The following is an 18,342-nucleotide window of genomic DNA, read 5'->3' as shown; positions in this document are numbered from 1 at the left end:
ATTTCTATCAAAGTTATGGTGATAAACAAGCCACATTATTTATCTTAGATGCACTTAAGGTGGTCATTTAAGTATTGTTGGTAGTTTTAATCCAGGACACCAAGATAAAAAGATTTAATTCTTACAGAAAAATATCTTATGTTGTTGCTTTGTATAGCTGGCGTGATAAGAGATTGCATTACAACTGTTCCCATAAAGTTCAGCTCCATTAATGAATCCAGGGAACTCAGCTGACAGACACCATCACATCCTGTATAAGCTGCCCCAAAGGCATTTCGTTCCAAAGATCCATCTATGACAAACATATCTTTTAATCAACTTTTAGAAAAGTATCTATGCCGTTTTACTCTGAATTCAATCACATGTTAATTATACCATCTTTGTTTCTGGTTCCTTCAATCTGCAGATTTAAATTTAACATTAACATTAGCATGTTCTGACAATATTTAACTATGGAGGTGGCTTCTCCATGGATTCTAAGTTCAGAAAGAATTTCTGACAAGATAATCCCAGCTATTACAGGAAAATCAAATGTAATAGCACCTCTCTGGCAAAATAAGAAGCTCAGAAGCTTCCACAATATTTGAACTCAAAATATGAGTGTTGAGTTTTGGTTTCACAAGAAGATGACATTTTACTCAGAAAAAATATTTTTTTACAGAATTCACTACTTCATAATTGTTCCCTGAGACTTATTTGGATGAAAACAGACACTCCAGGAAGTCCAGAATACTCTCCATAAATGTAGGACATCATCCAGAACATAAGAAATAGAAGTAGATTTTCCATATATTTCTATCCAATTACTTTCCCCTTCACAAACAAATCAAGATCTCTTTACCATGACTTTGGAAGTTCATTGTCATCTTCTCCAGACAGAAGGCCCATTGCAGCATGCAATAGCTGTCATAATGCAGGACAAGATATGCAAGACAGTGGAGGGCTTTAAGATAGTTGAACGGAACACAGAATTCACTGTTATTTGGTACTAATGAGTCTAGTCATCTTTGAAGAGAGATTAGGTCAACTGGACACTGAACTAACCTCTGATTCTTAGTGGTGGTCCCTCCAAGTCAGGGTTTAGGCAAACAGGAACATTGCATAGCCGCTTTCCATGCTGTATCTGCTCTGTGAATAAATACAGAACTTTAGTCTCCATCAGTATGAATCCAGTATGTCACCAGCACAACAAGATATAAACAGTTAAACTAAGAGAAAGACAAATAAAACAGCTTGGGGGGGGGGGGGGGGAAGGGGAAAAAAAAAAAAAAAGTTAAGTTTTAAGCATACAAAGTGCAAAAGAAAAAGGAAGGAAGAGAAAAATAAAAGTCCACAAAGGAAATGTGACAGATTACAGAACACTAGTGAAGGCATTTTTGAGAAATCTGACTAAACAAGAAATTTAGAGCTAACTGTAAAGATTCAACAAGGTATAGAATATAAGAGCCACAATAAGAGAAAATTAATGTTTAGAAATACCATAGAGTAGAAATTCATGTATAGCTTATTCTGACAGATGCTAGGCATGCAATGATTTTAATGTACAGATAACAAGCTTGAAAAAGAAAGTTTTGAAATAAGAAATGAGAAGCATGGTACCTACCCGTGTTTAAAAAAATAGAAAGCATGCATGGACCAAGCTTGCATCAGATACTTTTGCATTATAACAGTTGTTACACTTGAGCATAATGACTCGCAAAACTGTAGTGTGACACTGAAATGACTAACAGTCAAATGACCATTTGTCCTGAAAAAAAAATTAATCTGTCTAAATAGTATTTTTACTCTAAAGCTAGCAGTGGAAAAAGGAGACTGAGAGGTGCAAAGGTTTCTGGAAGAAAACATTTTACTTAGTATTTCCATGACTGTAGGCCTTTAGTTATTATGAATATTCCACAGAAAAGTAGCAGATGTTATGAAGAAATCTATTGGACTTGGAACGAGGTTAACAAGATGGAGCTCCTATGTGGTTTTGAGTATCGACCTGTTCTTCTGAAACATAGGCTAAATACTTCTCACAGAAGGACAGTAATAACTTTTTAATCTCTAAAAACCTGTCTGAAAATGGAAGTTATACCAACTAAGTCTCTTTAATAAACAAACTTTCTTGCTGATATAACCATTGCTATTATTGACAGACTCTGAGCAAGCTACTCAACAGACTGGACTACCAGAAAAGGAAGACCTGAGGTATACGCTATACCTTTAGCCATGTTTCAGATACAAGATTTAGGTTGATGGAAGTGGAGGCTGAAGACTGAATATAAAGCAAAACCTCAAACACAACTGTCCAGAACTGGTAGACATTCATTCAACACGCCGGATTCCACAAGAAGTTTTAAGCATTCTTTTCTCTGGACACATATTCTTATCTGGACACATATGGACCTGCTCATAAATTCCTAAGAAGCATCATTCCATAATGTCACTAAAACCAAGATGGGCAATTAGTTATCAAGTCTCTAATACAAAATACAATTAATTCATTGTTTAGTGACATCTACTGCGAATCTGAGCACAATCTGAATCTGAAAAAAAAAACAAAAAAAACCCAAAAACTCTTCACATGAAAAATAAGGAAATAATGTGCATATTTCCATTTTCATTGTCTGCTTTATTTTCAACCTGAGTGGTGAAAAGGTCAGTAAATGGAAAAACAAACTTCGGGTGTTCAGCATGAGCTGGCAGAAACTTATTTACAGGGAAATGAAACTGGATAGTATAGCGTGCAAATCCTTAGTAATCCACTATAAACATATATGCAAATTAATGATTCCATGCACCAAGGATGAAATTCTATACTTAATGAAATCAACAGCAGTACTTCAAGATGGGTTTCCAGTATGCAAAATTATGGGGACACCACTGTACCAGAGAGGCTACATCCCAAATATCCCAAATCATATCAAGTGAGAATCTGCTATTTATTATGCAGTTCCTCTTTAGACTTGAGACTGATTATTTACCTGCAGAGGCAGAATGAAAACACCTACTTTTCTATTGGATTCATACAGAAAGTAATTGGTTTAAGGAAATAAAAATAAGGAACAATAAACGCAGCTCACCAGTATCCCAAGTGCTGATATTGTGGGGAGCACTAGACTGGTGTTCCAGCTGCCTCTTCATTAGCTGGTTCATTGTCAGAGCTCCCAAAGAGCCTCTTTTCATTTGTCTGAACTGAGCTGCAAGTCAGAAATGCAAAAGGATTTCAAGGGCTCAAACAACATGTAAAACTACGCTTATTTCCTGAACTTACACGCCAGTATGAGGTAAATAGTGATAGGACACAAACTGCTCGCTCAAGGATCCTGCTTGAATCAATATGCACTTTTTTTTTTTTTACACAGGGTAAAATTATGGCCAAATGACACATCATAAATGACTTGGATGTAGGATCTTATCTAATGTGCCAATTATCAGTGCCTTTTTGTCACCAAATAACACAAGTTTTTCAAAATACTTGGTATCTCTGCAGTGTAAGATACCACCCCAAGTTCCCATGCAGATAGGTGATAAACTCACTGTGTACTGAGAAAGGAAACACAGTTCTCCTCTCAATAAAGTGTGGAGGACTACTGTATCTAAGCTCTCTGCTGGGGAAAAAGAAAGCCTGCTCTGCTAACTACGTTCCACCAGCATTCTTCATGCAGAGGTTTCCTAAATACTTGTCACTCAGACATAATACTTGCACATTCTTCTGAAATGCGAAGCCAGCGTGCTTTTGAAAATGGGCCTATTTCATAACCACGCTTCCTTACAAGAAGCAAGAAGCCTTTGCCATTTCCTTATGTGACCATTTATAATACTTACTTAAATGAGTATTACTTCATTCTTACGTGGATTTGCCTCACTGGACAACACATCCAGAAATAATAATAATAATAATAAATAATAATAATAATAATAATCCACACTTGTGGACATACTATTTAAGACTTTTCTGGTCATGTATCTTCTAAGTGCTTAAATGGAGGAAGAAATAAACGATATAATATTCCTGACTTTCTTACTTCCCTCCATTCATAAGAAAAATCACATGGAAGAACCATAATACTTCCATTCTGCCAGCTGAATGCAAGCAGTAAAGTATATTTCCAGCACTGAAATCAAATTCATCCTTCACAGTATGAAGACAGAGACTACGACTGAACAAACTAGGCCTACACACATCTCCATGCAGGAAAGCTTTACAAACATTGCTATAAGCATACGTTAAAATGCCTTCTTCAGGAAGGCTCAACAGCAATTGAAGGTAACAAGGCTCAACAACAATTCAAGATCTTCTAATGATTTTTTTTCATTTGTACCTGTGTTCCACGTTGTTTCAAAACAATGCTTTAAAAAACAGGATGTACCTTAAAAACAAAAACAAAAAACTAACTCCTGCCTTATGTGTTAATAAGAACAAAGATAACTTCAGTGGAAATTTGCAGGCAAAATATTTTACCAGGTAAAGTATTTTAAGCTTTACTTTTTACTTTTTATCCTTTCAATGTATCAGAGAGCTTTTAATTTGGTATTTCTGTTACAAGTACAGTCTCCTGCCGCACTGCTGCAAAGCAGCCCTTGTATAACTGCATTTCTGGAATGGAACCAGGGCAGGACATTATTATGTGTCTCCCTTTTTAAGTTATATTGCAGCTGTTTTTCAGAAAAGTATGAAAAAAACCCCATAATTTTCATCAATTTCAGGGCAAGAATTTTAAGTAGTCGCTTTATCACTTTATCAAGTACAGAATTTCCTAATGAAAGAACAGCAATTAATGTTAGAACTGACAAGGCTGCTTGGAGTGCAGATGACTGCCAAATTTTAGAAAATTATCTCTCTGAATTTTCTTAACAGCTTTTGTAGCTAGAATTAAATGTTCGTGCACATTTCCCATCATCAGGCTGCTATTAAGCAGGTTTGGATTTCTACTTTTATTTACCTGATCTCTCATGTACAACAATGATTTCAATTATCGGGAATTAAAAAAGAAAATCCAAAAATGTAAAACCCAAGACTGTCAGCCTTTGAACCATGTTGGAGCCAGTCTGACTGCTGTGGACCAGCATGTGACATTTCCAGTCTATCACTGGTGATACAGGGTGGGATTCATGATCAGGTGAAAACACAGGAAACCTGTGAATCATGAGGGCATAAATAACTTCCATATATATTATTTGCTGAGTCTTTCATCTGAAGACACATAGCTAGTGATCTGATCAATCGCTTTGCTGAGGAATTCTCTCCCCAAGAAGTCCAAAGGCAGTATCTTCCTATCGCAATTAATGACATGCTTTCTGTGACCTAACACTTGTTGAACAAGTAACATTATCTGTTTGTGTTACGATGTGCCCTGTGTGCACAATCCTGGTCAGCATTTTTTATGCGAAGCACTGTAAAGGCACATAGTAAAAGGCCAAAAATACTTCAATTGAAATATACAAGGGACACAGTGGATGTACCCATGCTCCATTTTACAGCTGGAAGCTGAGGCAAACAGATAGAAGTAAATTGTTGAGAGGAGTTGAGCTGTAACATCTACAAACTCCTTCAGTACATGAGAGTGAATTCTATCTGGCCTCATGGACTTAATAAGTTATGCTTAAATGTTGAGCTGATACAGCTGCTCCCTTACAATTCCTGTGACCAGAAATGGGAAAGTCAGTGCTCCCCTAATTATGTTTCTCCAATTCTGAGGTTCGGGCAGCCCAAGTTAAATACTGAAGTAATAAAAGGCATTAAGCCTCCACCCTTTACTTCTCCTTACTTTTTAGGTGCCCTCCTCCTGCTCTTTCAATGTGATACACTTGAAAAAGCCTTTTTTGTTGTCTGACACTACAGTAGACAGTATCAACTCAAACTGAGGTTTGGTATTTCACATTTTTTTCCTGCAGATGCAAACTACAGCTCTGTACTCTTTCTGTGAAGCAAGGCCTTTCCAGTTTATTTCCAGGCAGAGTTCCCTGTTCAGTCAGGCCAGGCTTCTGCCCCACTTACTTGATTTTGCCATAGAAAGGGATTGAGCACAAAGTATTGTGGTTCAAAAGTACACCTCCCCTTCCCCCGGGATCTCTCCAACCACCCTCTCTTTTTTGCACCTGCTGCTGCTGCCTCTGTTGCTGCTGCAACTACCAGGGCATCCTGCAGCTTCCTGCCATTTTGAACTGCTCAGTATTATACAGATACTACTCCACATTTCATGTACTGGAATTTACAGAAACACAGAGCACTCACTAAAACCAGACAGAGATAAGTCTTAATCGGTGGCTATTTAGCTGCTTTTCTGATTGACTTCTATGTCATTAGGTGGAAGACAAGTGTTCAGTTCTACAAAATGCTCATCACTCAAGATTTTTTGGCAAAAACAGAGAGGAAACTGCTGTTCCAAGAGCTAATCCAGCATGCTACAATACCATCATCCAGTAATAAGGCTGATACTTTGATCTAGCAGCTCACTGGTACCAAAGCAGATCATCGTTTCCCCTCCCTTTTCTACTATCCATAGATGCTGTCCCATCAATCTTCAGATGTCTTAGTTAACATTACCTAGTTGGACACACAGTTCTGGATCTTGTTAGATTATTCCAAGATGCCTCCACCTTCCACTGTTAACTACACCTACCCTACTAAGCCATGTGACAAAAACTTTTTAAATCAACCTTGCTCACTTTCCCCTGAGATGAGTAAAGGACTCTCAAATGAGAACTTAATGCATTTCAGCTGAGTGGCTGTAAAAGCATTTTACAAAAATCGCAAGAGTTTTGTTGTGTGGTGGTTATTTTTTTCCCTAAGGTAAAACAGTAAATATGATGAAGACCACAGTAATAGTCCTGTGAAGCTCTAATACTCTGCTCTGTGCACAGAGAGTTGACAGTGTTTTTTCTCTCGCTGTAAAATAAGTATTAAGCTTCAGTGAAATTCTGCTTTTATCTGCTACCTCACTTATATCAGGAAAACCACATCTGACAAATTTGGCAGCTCACAACAGAAAATCTTGTGGTTACTCACTGCTAATGTCCTCAACATAGATTTAACCAATCTAATGATGTCCAGCACAGCCATGTTTCCAAAAATCAATAAAACTCAGAGGGAGGTATTTGCCATATATGATATTTATCTGATGTATAAACACAACAAGAAATTCTTGAATCTTTTTGAACAACAAAAAATCTTGAATCGGGGATGCACTTACTTGATATGGAAGAGTGACTACTTGTCTCTGGGACACCTGCTTCAAGGGTTGGTGCAGAAGATGATTCTCTTGGCATTTCCAGAGTTGAAAGTCCTTTGGCAGCAGGATCTACATACAGAGATTGTACTTAAACTGTCAGTGTTTATAATTGATAAATATTTTCCATCTGCTTTCATGCTGGATGTCTTTTCCACATTTTTTCAATCATCCATTTACCATCTGGCATCCACAGCAGTTCTAAAAGGACTCAGCAGTAATGTTTATAGATGCACAGGGATCTATTACTTAAAATTGCTTTTTTAAGGAGATTTGTACCTACAGCCATTTAGAGCTCACAACAAATGTGCATAGAGTTTGATTTTGATCCCACTTAAAAATTGATTAACAGGACCACCAACATGTAAACATTTATCTATGCTGTAACGAGGCTCAGGCAGGAAATTCTGTATCCTACAATTGTGTAGTTGAAGAAACAATCACCATTTGCACATTTAATTCAGATATCACTTTTGTCAGAAGCCCTTCTAACACATATGGATGTATAACAGGCTGACAGAGCTCAAATAAGGCTTTGAACTTACAATCACTGTATTATGATGGTGATACTAAGCCTACTTAAACTAATTACAACACATATGTTCTCAAATAAATTAATTAGTAAGGCTAAACAAAGGAAAACAGACGCATGAGACACATTAAACTACTCAAGTAACTAAATTACCTAGTTATGCAAACTGACTGTAACGTAAGTGAGCATTTAATGAGTCATTATGACTGGTTTATGCTCCCTTTGGATGACAAATGTAGATGCCTGCCATCAAATGACTATTGTATATGCTAAAATCCCAGCTTCCAGGTGGTATTTCAGAACGGGAACAGTCCTTTCAAGATGTTTCAAGGATGTTTTTTTTAGGGAATTCATGAAAACTTACTAGTGGTCATCACTATTAAATTAAAAAATATACAATTGAATCTAAATGCTTTTAATGACCATTCTTCTCAGAGAACCTATGTGAAAGGTTCAAAAGCACTTGGCTCTCTTTTGTTTTTACAGAACTTCAGCTGTTCATCAGCTTATTGGTTCCACAAATGGAACATTCAGCCTCAAACAAAGGTAACAGCACAGTTACGATCACATTCAATGATTTCTCCTTGTAGAACTGGAATATCATGAATCATAATTGGAAATTATACCATGGTTCCCTCTGAAGTAACTGAGAAATAAGTGAGGTCAAGCATACACAAGTATTACTATTCTCTTCAAAGAACTGAGGCCTGGAGGAGTTTCTGATTTTATAATTAATTTATGTTTTTATAAAGACTGATAAAAATCCAATCACTGAAAAATCCTTAAAAGAAATAGCCACAGAAGAGGCAGCAGAATACATTTTTAACTCTGTTCTTGACACTTTCGGTTGAAATCCGAACAGTTTAATTGTACTTTCTCTCTACCTGAAGAACTTAGGAACAAAACCCTATACTGAAATGATCTGGAAAAAACTAAGGATGCATGGGAGTACTCCATAGTTTTCCACATGCTAGCACTTCAAATCTGTAATAACTGCAAGCCTTGTGAACTTTATGTATATTGAACTAGAGTATAAAAACAAAACATGAATGTCTTTGGTACTGAATGCTATCTGTAGTTAATTCCATGTGCTCTTAGCTCTGCTAAGTTTTCCATTTGCTTTCCACTGTCTTATGTCTGCAGAAGAAATAAGAGACAAAAGTCACTCTATATAGAGAAGGATCAGCATAATATGGTCTAGATTAACAGGATAAAAGGCACAGAAGAATGACAATTTTACTGACTGCTCACATAAAGAAGTCATGGAGTTCCACTCCCTATCTTTGATATGAGGGGCAGTGTTTTTGTCATTGAGCTCCAACTTCCTTTTCACATGGGCTCTCCCCTGGACATGGATGATACCTGCAGGGCTAGTACATTCCTTGTGAAAAACAAACACTGAGATAATTCAGATTGCACCAAATCAAATATCTCTGTATACCTATCTGTTGCAAAAACCTTCACAATACACACCATTAAGACAGCAGTTGACCTCACCTGCTTCCTTCTGCTCTCCCAGTTTGTCAAGGATGTTAAAGGAAATGTCCAGGTATTCTCTCTGAATAGCACTCACAGCAATCTTCCTCTGCTTCCTCTGGCGGGGGACAATCTGAATCTTAAATTCTGATTCCTCAGTCTCCTCTTCTTGTTTTTGCTCTGTGTTTTGTTCAGTATCAGACTCCGGATTGTTACCAAGTTTATCACTTTCGGTTTGATTTTCAGAATCCTCGGGAACTTTAATGAGAACTGTTTTAACACTGGGACTTGGAATTGCTCCACTAGGCCTAATTTCCTCCACACTGAGTTCAGAGTTATCATCAAGGGACATTTCTGGAAGGGCAAATGACTTCTGCAGCAGGTCTCTTTTCTGTTTCAGTGTTAGGGAGTTCCCACAGGATACATCATGAAGTTCTTCAGGTTTACCTACATCCAAAGAGTTCTTCATATCTTTGGGAGAAGTAGAAAGGATGTCCTCTATTCCTGCTGAAGTGCTGTTGCTTGTATCCTTAGAACTGAAGTCTTTGGAACAATCTTCAATGCTGAACTGGACCAGAGGAGTTGTACTGAGGCTGAGCGCAGAAACGTTGATGGGTGTTGAGGGAGATGACACAGTGGTTTTGCCAGAGATCTCATCATTTAACTGGTTTGTTGTTTCTTCTTCATCACTCTCCACTATTCTTAGAGGAGGAAGTGGTTCAAATACTAAAGAGTCACTGTCTGAAGTGGAAAGAACTGAATGCTTTTCAGGACCTGATGTAGAGTCAGAGGACAAATCTATCAGATCTAAATCTTCTTTGGGACCAGCGGGTTTAACTGGAGAGTCCACCTTCACTTCAAAGGTTTCCATGCAGTTTAACCTAACTTCTGGTATGACAGGTCTTCTTGTTTCCTGGAAACTCTCTGCAGGAGGAGGATTTTCTTGTATTTCTATATTTTCAGCTTTAGTAGAAGAATTCTGCCGAGATCGTCCATAATCACTCTGCCTGTGTATCGCGTAAGCAGCAGGGACAGGTGGTTTTTCTAAGTCACATCGATCTATGCAGGACTTCCTGCGATGCTCATCTAATGTAAACAACAGGGAGTCTGCATTCCCTATATCAAGAGATTTTTGTTTTAGAGAGCGGAGTTTTTTTTTCTGAATGCTTTCTTCTCTCACACAGCGTAGAATACTGTCTTGTAAGGCCCCCGTCTCTCTATATTCAGCCAGCTCTATTTCACCTGATTAAAACAGAGAGAGCTAATACTACCTTAGTTGGAAACTTCTGCAAGATATCTTCATCTCACAATTCACTGGCATTTCAAATACAAAACCAGTATTCATCAAAACCCTCTAAAATTTGTTTTCACCTCAGAGACACATCGTATAGATTTTTACAAATTAAAAGAGATTAACAAAACAACAACTACCAAAAAAAACCCTACGTATAAATAAAAGAGTTTATCCACATTCTGTTTATCCTGGATAGATGCAACCTGCAGGCAGACTGCTTTACCTTATGCACTGGATAGAAGATTACACAATCAAGTAATTTCTAAGGGCATTTGGTATGGCTGTGTTAGTCATAAAAGGTAAATGAAGAAATTAGCTACACAGACCATTTTGAAGAGGTTTCAAAAGAACTTTGGATTACAGCATTGTGGACATGCAGTGCAATAAAGATTGAAGAAAGGTGATAATTTGAAACTAAGAGTGGGAAATTGTATTTCTACATGAGTAAGATGAGAAAAAAAATCATACTTCTCTGAGCATTCATCTCAACTGGTTGATATTTCACCATTTTGCTGCCACCAATTCTTTTCAGTCTTGCAAAGAACGTTTGAGATTCTTTATTGCAAGGTCCAGTTGGTGTATCATGAATGTCAGACTCATCAAAAACACTGTCTTCCTCTGCTGGACAAAGGAAAAATAATCTTAACAAAGTGTAATTCCTTGACTGAAAAGCTGTCAATAAGATAAAGCCTCAGCTAAGCTTTCAATTAAACTTGAAGAGTTATCTGAATTTTGGGGAAAAAAAGAAAGACCAAACACCTACAGAAAATAGCTAGAACCTCCCCATTCTTGTTACATCATGAATTCAAGTTAAAAAGAACAGAGATAAATGGAAAATGGGTTACCTAATAACAGCACTGATCCATTAGATGAAAGAAAACAATAACTTTACACACTGACTTGAGTAAATAACTGTCCACACTGCTCAGTGAGAAACTGTAAACTACAGGAGATGGGAATTAGTATGACTGCATGGTCTGTAATAAATAAATAGGAAAGTGAAAAAGAAAAAAGAACAATAATCTTGAATGGTGGGTAATAGTAATAGAATGAAATCTAAAAATATGAACTATGAAAATATTGATCTGAGTAGTAATAGTGAAACATTGTGGTTGAATATGAGAACCTGTGGTTGGAAATAGCAGACTCCAAGGGATGAACCAGTCTTCTGCCTTTCAACGTAAGTATCATACATGTTTGCATCTGAGCTTCTCAACTTTAGCCCCATTTACATGGAGGAAGAAAACAGACTTTGAGTTCACTTCCACTTTTAAACCTCTACTATTTGGTACTATGCCATGTTATTATAAAGTAGTTTTAATACACGGTTTTTAACATTTGCTTTAAGATGAGATGTTACGCACTCCAGAAGGGGCTGCTTTTTATCTTATCCAACTGGATTCTTGATTCTAGACCACTAGAGGATGTATGTGTGTGTATATATATACATATGCTTGGTCAGATAAATTGTACTTTCTATATCTGAATATAGCAATAATGCAGTGAAGGGTGGATGCAACTCTTATATATGTGTACAATTAGTTAAAATGCTCGTTAAAAAAGCCAAAGACTACCTAGGTGTGGTGAGTGAACTACTCAGCCTAAGGCATCCTCTCTCCAAGATAAAAGTTAGACTGCTGCGCTATGCTTAGTCTATAAAGGAACAGTGAATTTATTTATGTTGCTATAGAGGGCTGTAGGGTGTCAGATAAATAAGACCTTGTACTTAATTCTGAGAATTATGCTCTACATTTTAGACCACATCTGCCCATTACTACAACATCTGTGATACTTCATGGATTAAACAAATGACTATCAAATAAATGCAAGTGTTTCAAGTACCTTTTTCCTTTTCACTGTATCGGCTTATGTTACTGTTGTCACTATACAAAGGACCAGCAGTTGCATGGGGCTTGCAGCTGTGATACTGAGCATTGAGGGTATTGACTGTGATATGGATTAGGTGAAGTACAATCTTGCTGATTTCACAGTCTCTGTAGGGGTACTGTTCAGTGAAAGAGAAAAACTTCAGCTTAAATCTCAGCTTTTCTCCACGGATAAACATTTAGGCAGTAAAACAGAAAAATGACAAGAATATTGTGAAGCTTGGATGTACCATTCATTTTTAGTGTTTCCACTTCCTTGAGTGCTCTGTAAAGCTGCAAGAACTTTGTTAAGCATAACAAAAGTATTCACAACAACGTTTCAGTGTGTAAATATCCTATATTTTAACAACAATCAGAAAAAGCATCACTTAACTAAAGAATAAAAGCTAATAAGCTAACTGCCCATTTAAATTCTAAAAAAACCTAAATATTATATATGACCTTTCTAATTAGCTTTTCAGTCTGTACATAGCATTTTACAGTTTTCAAACCCATATTTTTCCTTCACAGTTAACTATGAGAAAGACAATACAGACAGCGGGAATAACAGGTCAGGTAGCACAGTTGAAAGCCTAACTACTTTGGGCTCTGAAGTTAAATACAAAGAGTAAGCAAATCAGAGGTGTTCTTTCGTTTGCAGTACAGTTAGGTGTTCCATGTAATAAATTTCACTTTCAAGCATGAATTCTAAGATAAACAGCACCTCTTTGGGACCACTCACCTTGTAGAGAATGACAAGTAAAGCCTTTAACCACATCTGCCGAATGTGAGGTTTAAGGGACCAGAGGGAGCAACGAGGAGGCTGCTGAAAGTAGTGCCTTAGCTGAGGACAGGTGCAGTACTTCAACACCTGCACCACCAAAGGAAGAAGGTGTTTTCCCAGGTTGATGTTGTAGTCCATCACCTGAAAAGAATATCAACACAGGGGTTAACTCATCAAAATCAGCTTGTGGGACATTTCAGTATGGAGAAGAGAAGGCTGAGAGGGGATCTCATTACTGTTTATAAACAGGTGAAGTGCAGGAGTTGAGTTGATGGGGCCAGACTCTTTTTGGTTGTAAACAACGGTAGAACAAAGGGCAACAGTCAAACTGCAACACAGGAAGTTCCACATTAACACAAGGAAGAAATTCTTCTGTATCAGAGCAATGGAGCACTGGAACAGGCTGACCAGAAAGGTTGTGGAGTCTCCTTCTCTGAAGATATTTGAGACCTGCCTGGATGCCTACCTGAGCAATTTGCTGTGTGATTTTTCTTTAAAGCTGTATGTCCAGAAATCAGTAGTTGAATTTCAAGGACCCACAAAATCCTTGTCTCTGACATTGACAAAGAATGGTCATTGTAAAGGATGGTACAACAGAGGAGCAAACAAATCTGGCACATCCCCTAAGAACTTTTACCATCCCACAGTTTAAGTGGATTTGGTGCTTTAACAGGGTGCTTGTCCATCTAAATAGACACAAATCTTTCTTCTACATCATCCACTTCCTTCAGGCCTTCATTTTTTGGTTTTGCTTTTATTACAAGAAAGGGATGGGCCCAATTTACTAACACAAACCTCAAATCTCAAGTTTCCACTTGAACAAGAGGAATAAAGTTTAGTCCCTACAAAATTCTCTAGTTTGATGTGTAGCTGACTCAAATTTTACTGTTACGTGCATGGACTTAAACAGATGAATACTACATCTATCTTTGTATGGTTACCCTGTAGAACAGATGACATATAATCACCAAATATGGTTCTTCCCTGCAGCGTGCCTTGTCCTCTCAGGATGACATACAATTATATAACACAGTTAGGAAAAAATCATCCATACAAGGAAGACAGAACTCAGCCTTAACTCAGCACGTAATGTAATGCAGATGTGTCTTAACTGAGCAGATCCATTTTTTAAGATGTCACAGGAAGGTCTGGAATAAATAACATTGCAAACATTGAGCAGCACTCAGCCTGGGATGCAGAGCCTGACACGGCATAGCTAGGCTCTACCCCTGCTGTAATTCCCCCCTGAACACAACTGTACAACATTGCCACCATGTGGGGCAATACTGAACTGGCTTCAAAAAACAACTGCTAGAGAGAGAAAGAGATACATGCTTTCAAGGATAAGACCGGAAAGCAGCCCTAGGGAACAAAAACAGTGATCTAACTTGCCACTGCCAGACATTCAGTAAACCACAGCAGGCCCGAAACTACTTTTACACACTCCAGCTTTAAAATGTACAAGTGAGGGATTATTCATTAACAATACACAGCAGTGATGCCCCAAGACAAGGAATCAGGATGCATTTGCTGCTACTCAGTATGCATTAAAACCTTCTATTTTGCCTATGAAACACCATCTGATGATGCTTCACCACAAAGAATACTCTGAAAGCATGAAACATTTTTCATCCTAGGATCACAAACTGCTCTATCAGTAAGAATCAAACCTTAGAAGAGCATTGTGGGGTAAGAAATTATAGCTCTCTTTGCTTTGAATATGAAGAAAGCATTATTTTGGTACAAATGCAGCTGTGCTACCACCATTTCAACAGCAGGCAAAGAGAAATAACAGAAAAAGACAGTAAGTGCCTTCACCTACTTGTGCTATTCCAGCAATAAAGGCATTAAAGCAGGTGGAAACACGCATTTTTTGTGGTGCAATCATGAAGCATCCTTCCTGCTGATCATAACCAAGCAGGACATACAGATGGCGCTTGACTGTGTTGAAAGCCTTAGCACTGCTAATGTCCGACTCAGCACTGCTTTCATCCTTTGCCATGAACTTCATTAGCACAGTGATCAGCTGGTGAACAGTCTGGTGATCGATCCCAGCATCTTCTGGCAGTAAGTCTTTTATTGTATTATCATTCTCTGGGGAGGGTTGTCCTATCAATAGAAGAGAATCATCTGTATCAGTTACTGCATAAAAGCTGCAAAAAGGGATATACAAAATAGACCATAAATTTCTTCCAATGTTAATTGTTCCATTTCCACGTAGATGAGGTCACAGAAGAGAAAGGCGTGCATTTCTGAGGGCACTGCCACACTGCTGCCTCAGTATCATAGAAAAAATAGAACCACCAAGTTTGGAAAGGATCACCATGATCATCCAGTCCAACCACCAACAGCACAATAATACCTACCATGCACACCAAATTCCATTTCTCAGCTTTTCCATGTTTAACAGAGCTGTTTATCTTCCCGTCATAGAATCACAGGATGACTTGGGTCAGAAGGGACCTTAAAGACTATCTAGTTCCCATTCCTGCCATGGGCATGCTGGTCACCTACTAGATTAGATGGCCTGGGTTCCTTTTTGTGCCTCTCTGCCAAGCTGAGTATTATCATACCTTTTCACTGATGTTCATTAAGAGAGAATAAAATCCCATGGCACCACATTCTCAGCACATTCTCTCTCACTATTTTTAGTTTGTTCTGTAAATACTGTTAACAACTAAAGTTTTTGCTGAAATGTATCAAATGTATTTTCTGATGTGTGCTTAAAAGTCTAACAATGAATAATAGTGATAAAGAAGCCGGTATGAAGCAGAATTAAAAGATAATCTATTTGTACTCATTTAATGAATAAATCCTGTCAATTATTCGAAATAGCCCTTATTGCAAGAACTGTTTAAATTGAAGCTTCTAGGACAGAACCCACAAGCAAGATTAACTCAAAGTATGATACTGTATTTGGAATATACAAAGATTAGTTCTAGATCTAGGGGGAAAAAAAGGATGAGTATAAAGACTAGTACATTCAAGTGGTATACAAAAAAATAAATGCTTTTCTATAACAGATGTACAGACTGTGTTTAGGAGTTGATTCATTCCTCAGAAGATACGCTCAGTACTGCCAATGCAAAGTGTTAAAAACCATGAGTCAAACCTTAGAAAAACAAAATTAAGATTTCAGAGGATTTATGAACACTGGGCAGGAGCAGAGGGACGGCCATTTGTCTTCTAGTTTCAAAGGCATCTGTGATAAGCTTGAATTACATTATCAGATTTGTTTTTACTACCTACATGCAATGCTTTATATATACCTTTTGGTGAAAACCAAATTTGCAGCTCAGGTCAGGTGAGCCCGGGAATCAAAAGCTGAAAGTCTGGAATAACAAACCATATTTAACAAAATCACAACAGCTAACAGTGCCTATTGTGAGAATGACACTTCTAATGCGACAAGTCTCTTTAAGCCCAGCCTATAGTAGGTAAATGGTATCATTAAATGAGCAACATATCTCTCCTCTACACCTGTGATTTCATTTGCCCCTTCTATGAGTCTGTGACAATCCACACACACATTCTGTAATGAACTGGTTGATTTCTAAGTCTCACTGGGCTAATAGTAGTACAACCAGTGCTAATTTTGAGATTCTCCCAGTCCATTACACAGCTCTTGGTCAGCAGCCACAGTGGCAAGATTCTCCTGTTTAACTGGTCACCCAACTGGTAAGGTGATCATTTCTGATTCTGAAGTGGTGCTGGTTGGAAAGATTGCAAGTTCTGAAGAATTAATGTGAAAGGATATAAATTTGCTTCCAATTGGTCAGTCAGAGCAAGAATTGCCAGTAAATAACTCTTTAAAGACTATTTACTTACTTGGACCCTGCTGAACTGACTATTCAGTGTGTGCCTGACAGAAGGGCAACATCTTCACAAAGAAGATATCAGTAAATATAAAATAATGGATTTACAATGTCTGTAAGTATACAGCAGAGAAAAGAGTAATAACTACAATCAAAAGCACTCTTCTGTCCTCTCTTTAAAATACAGAAGTCAAAGATCAGGCTGAACACACATAACCCATAGGGCCATCATACTAAAGATACACTTGTTTTCAGGGGCAATGAAACCAGAGTATGAGGCACTGGTGGCAACAGATGATTGCTTCTGAACAGCCTTCCTCCAGCCCTAGAGTACTGAGTGTGACAAAGGGCTGTTTTCGGTGCAAATCTAGAACAAAAGAAGAAATTACACCCTTTGGAAATACATTGTGCCTTTTAGATAGCTTACAACTTGCACGAGGTTTTCTCAGGAGCCAGCAAGAAAGCCAGCATTCATTTCCCTGTTTCATCAAAGCACTCGTTTAAAACCCACCTGGTGTTTGCTCTGGTGTTCCGCCAAGTGCTGGAGCAGACTGCTCGTGTCTGGTCAAGCTCACAGCTTAAAAAGGTAACAAACAACAAACAAACAAACAACAACAACCAAAAAAAAACATAACAGTTAAGTAAGTAGTATTCATGTCTTAAGCTTCAGCATGCATTCAGTGTTAGCATATTTATGTTCATTTGCTCATGCAGTATTGGCAAGGCAATGAGTGTCGCCACTTGAAATGTTACTCCTGTGCTCAACAGATTTTGTACACCATGTTCTGTAACTCTAGTTCTCTCCATCATTCAGTTTTTCTGGTGGAAGTGTCATCACACAGGAACACCTGTGCAGGATCAGAAACCGGTCAAGAAGGATTATGTAAGAGTCCCAAAATACAGTGCTGCCTGGTTTGAAGAAAATAAAACACATAGCACTTCACTAACACCCAAGTTTGAACATTTTGTCTGCTCCTAATTATATGGGTATGAGCAATGCAGGAGGTCCAATCTGAATATAAGACAAATCCATCTTTGAAAATTCTCTAGAAGAGTATGTTCAAGCTTCAGTTTTGCTTGGAAAAATATCTGTACATTGCTTCATAGAGGCTTAAGATTTTCTATCACCTAGGCCCTCCTATGCAAGCTGGCTGGAAGAATGTGTTGCATGGATATGATTCTTTTATTTTATTCACAAAGGAATTGTGAAGGCATCTAACAGTATATTTGATTCATTGACAGTTATTTTTAAAATTCCTGAGCATATGCTGCATACACTGATGGGCAATTACAATTAATAAATTAGTAACAACTGAGTTTTTCAATAAATGTATCCATTTTAGACAAAATCACTGTGTATTA

At 37.8% G+C, this 18,342-nt stretch overlaps 1 protein-coding gene across 9 annotated transcripts in view; it reads right to left on the bottom strand.

Moving 5' to 3' along the window:
* Positions 1 to 18,342, bottom strand: part of UNC79 (unc-79 homolog, NALCN channel complex subunit) — an 85,381-nt gene that overhangs the window by 29,704 nt on the left and 37,335 nt on the right. For 6 of the 9 annotated variants that reach the window (XM_015865399.2, XM_015865405.2, XM_015865404.2 and 3 more), the window contains 9 exons: positions 17,492 to 17,557; positions 14,988 to 15,274; positions 13,124 to 13,306; positions 12,359 to 12,521; positions 10,985 to 11,137; positions 9,244 to 10,464; positions 7,179 to 7,286; positions 3,066 to 3,182; positions 1,045 to 1,128 (listed from right to left, as the gene is read on the bottom strand). In XM_015865399.2, coding sequence (XP_015720885.1) covers positions 1,045 to 1,128; positions 3,066 to 3,182; positions 7,179 to 7,286; positions 9,244 to 10,464; positions 10,985 to 11,137; positions 12,359 to 12,521; positions 13,124 to 13,306; positions 14,988 to 15,274; positions 17,492 to 17,557 — 2,382 coding nt within the window. The remainder of the gene's footprint in view (positions 1 to 1,044; positions 1,129 to 3,065; positions 3,183 to 7,178; positions 7,287 to 9,243; positions 10,465 to 10,984; positions 11,138 to 12,358; positions 12,522 to 13,123; positions 13,307 to 14,987; positions 15,275 to 17,491; positions 17,558 to 18,342) is intronic. The other 3 variants (XM_015865403.2, XM_015865400.2, XM_015865402.2) reach the window with 3 other exon arrangements.

The sequence above is a fragment of the Coturnix japonica genome, chromosome 5, assembly GCF_001577835.2.
Source record: "Coturnix japonica isolate 7356 chromosome 5, Coturnix japonica 2.1, whole genome shotgun sequence".
In the NCBI taxonomy this organism is placed as follows: Eukaryota; Metazoa; Chordata; class Aves; order Galliformes; family Phasianidae; genus Coturnix; species Coturnix japonica.
The sequence above is the reverse complement of the archived record's forward strand: the minus strand, read 5'-3'. Positions and strand labels throughout refer to the sequence as shown.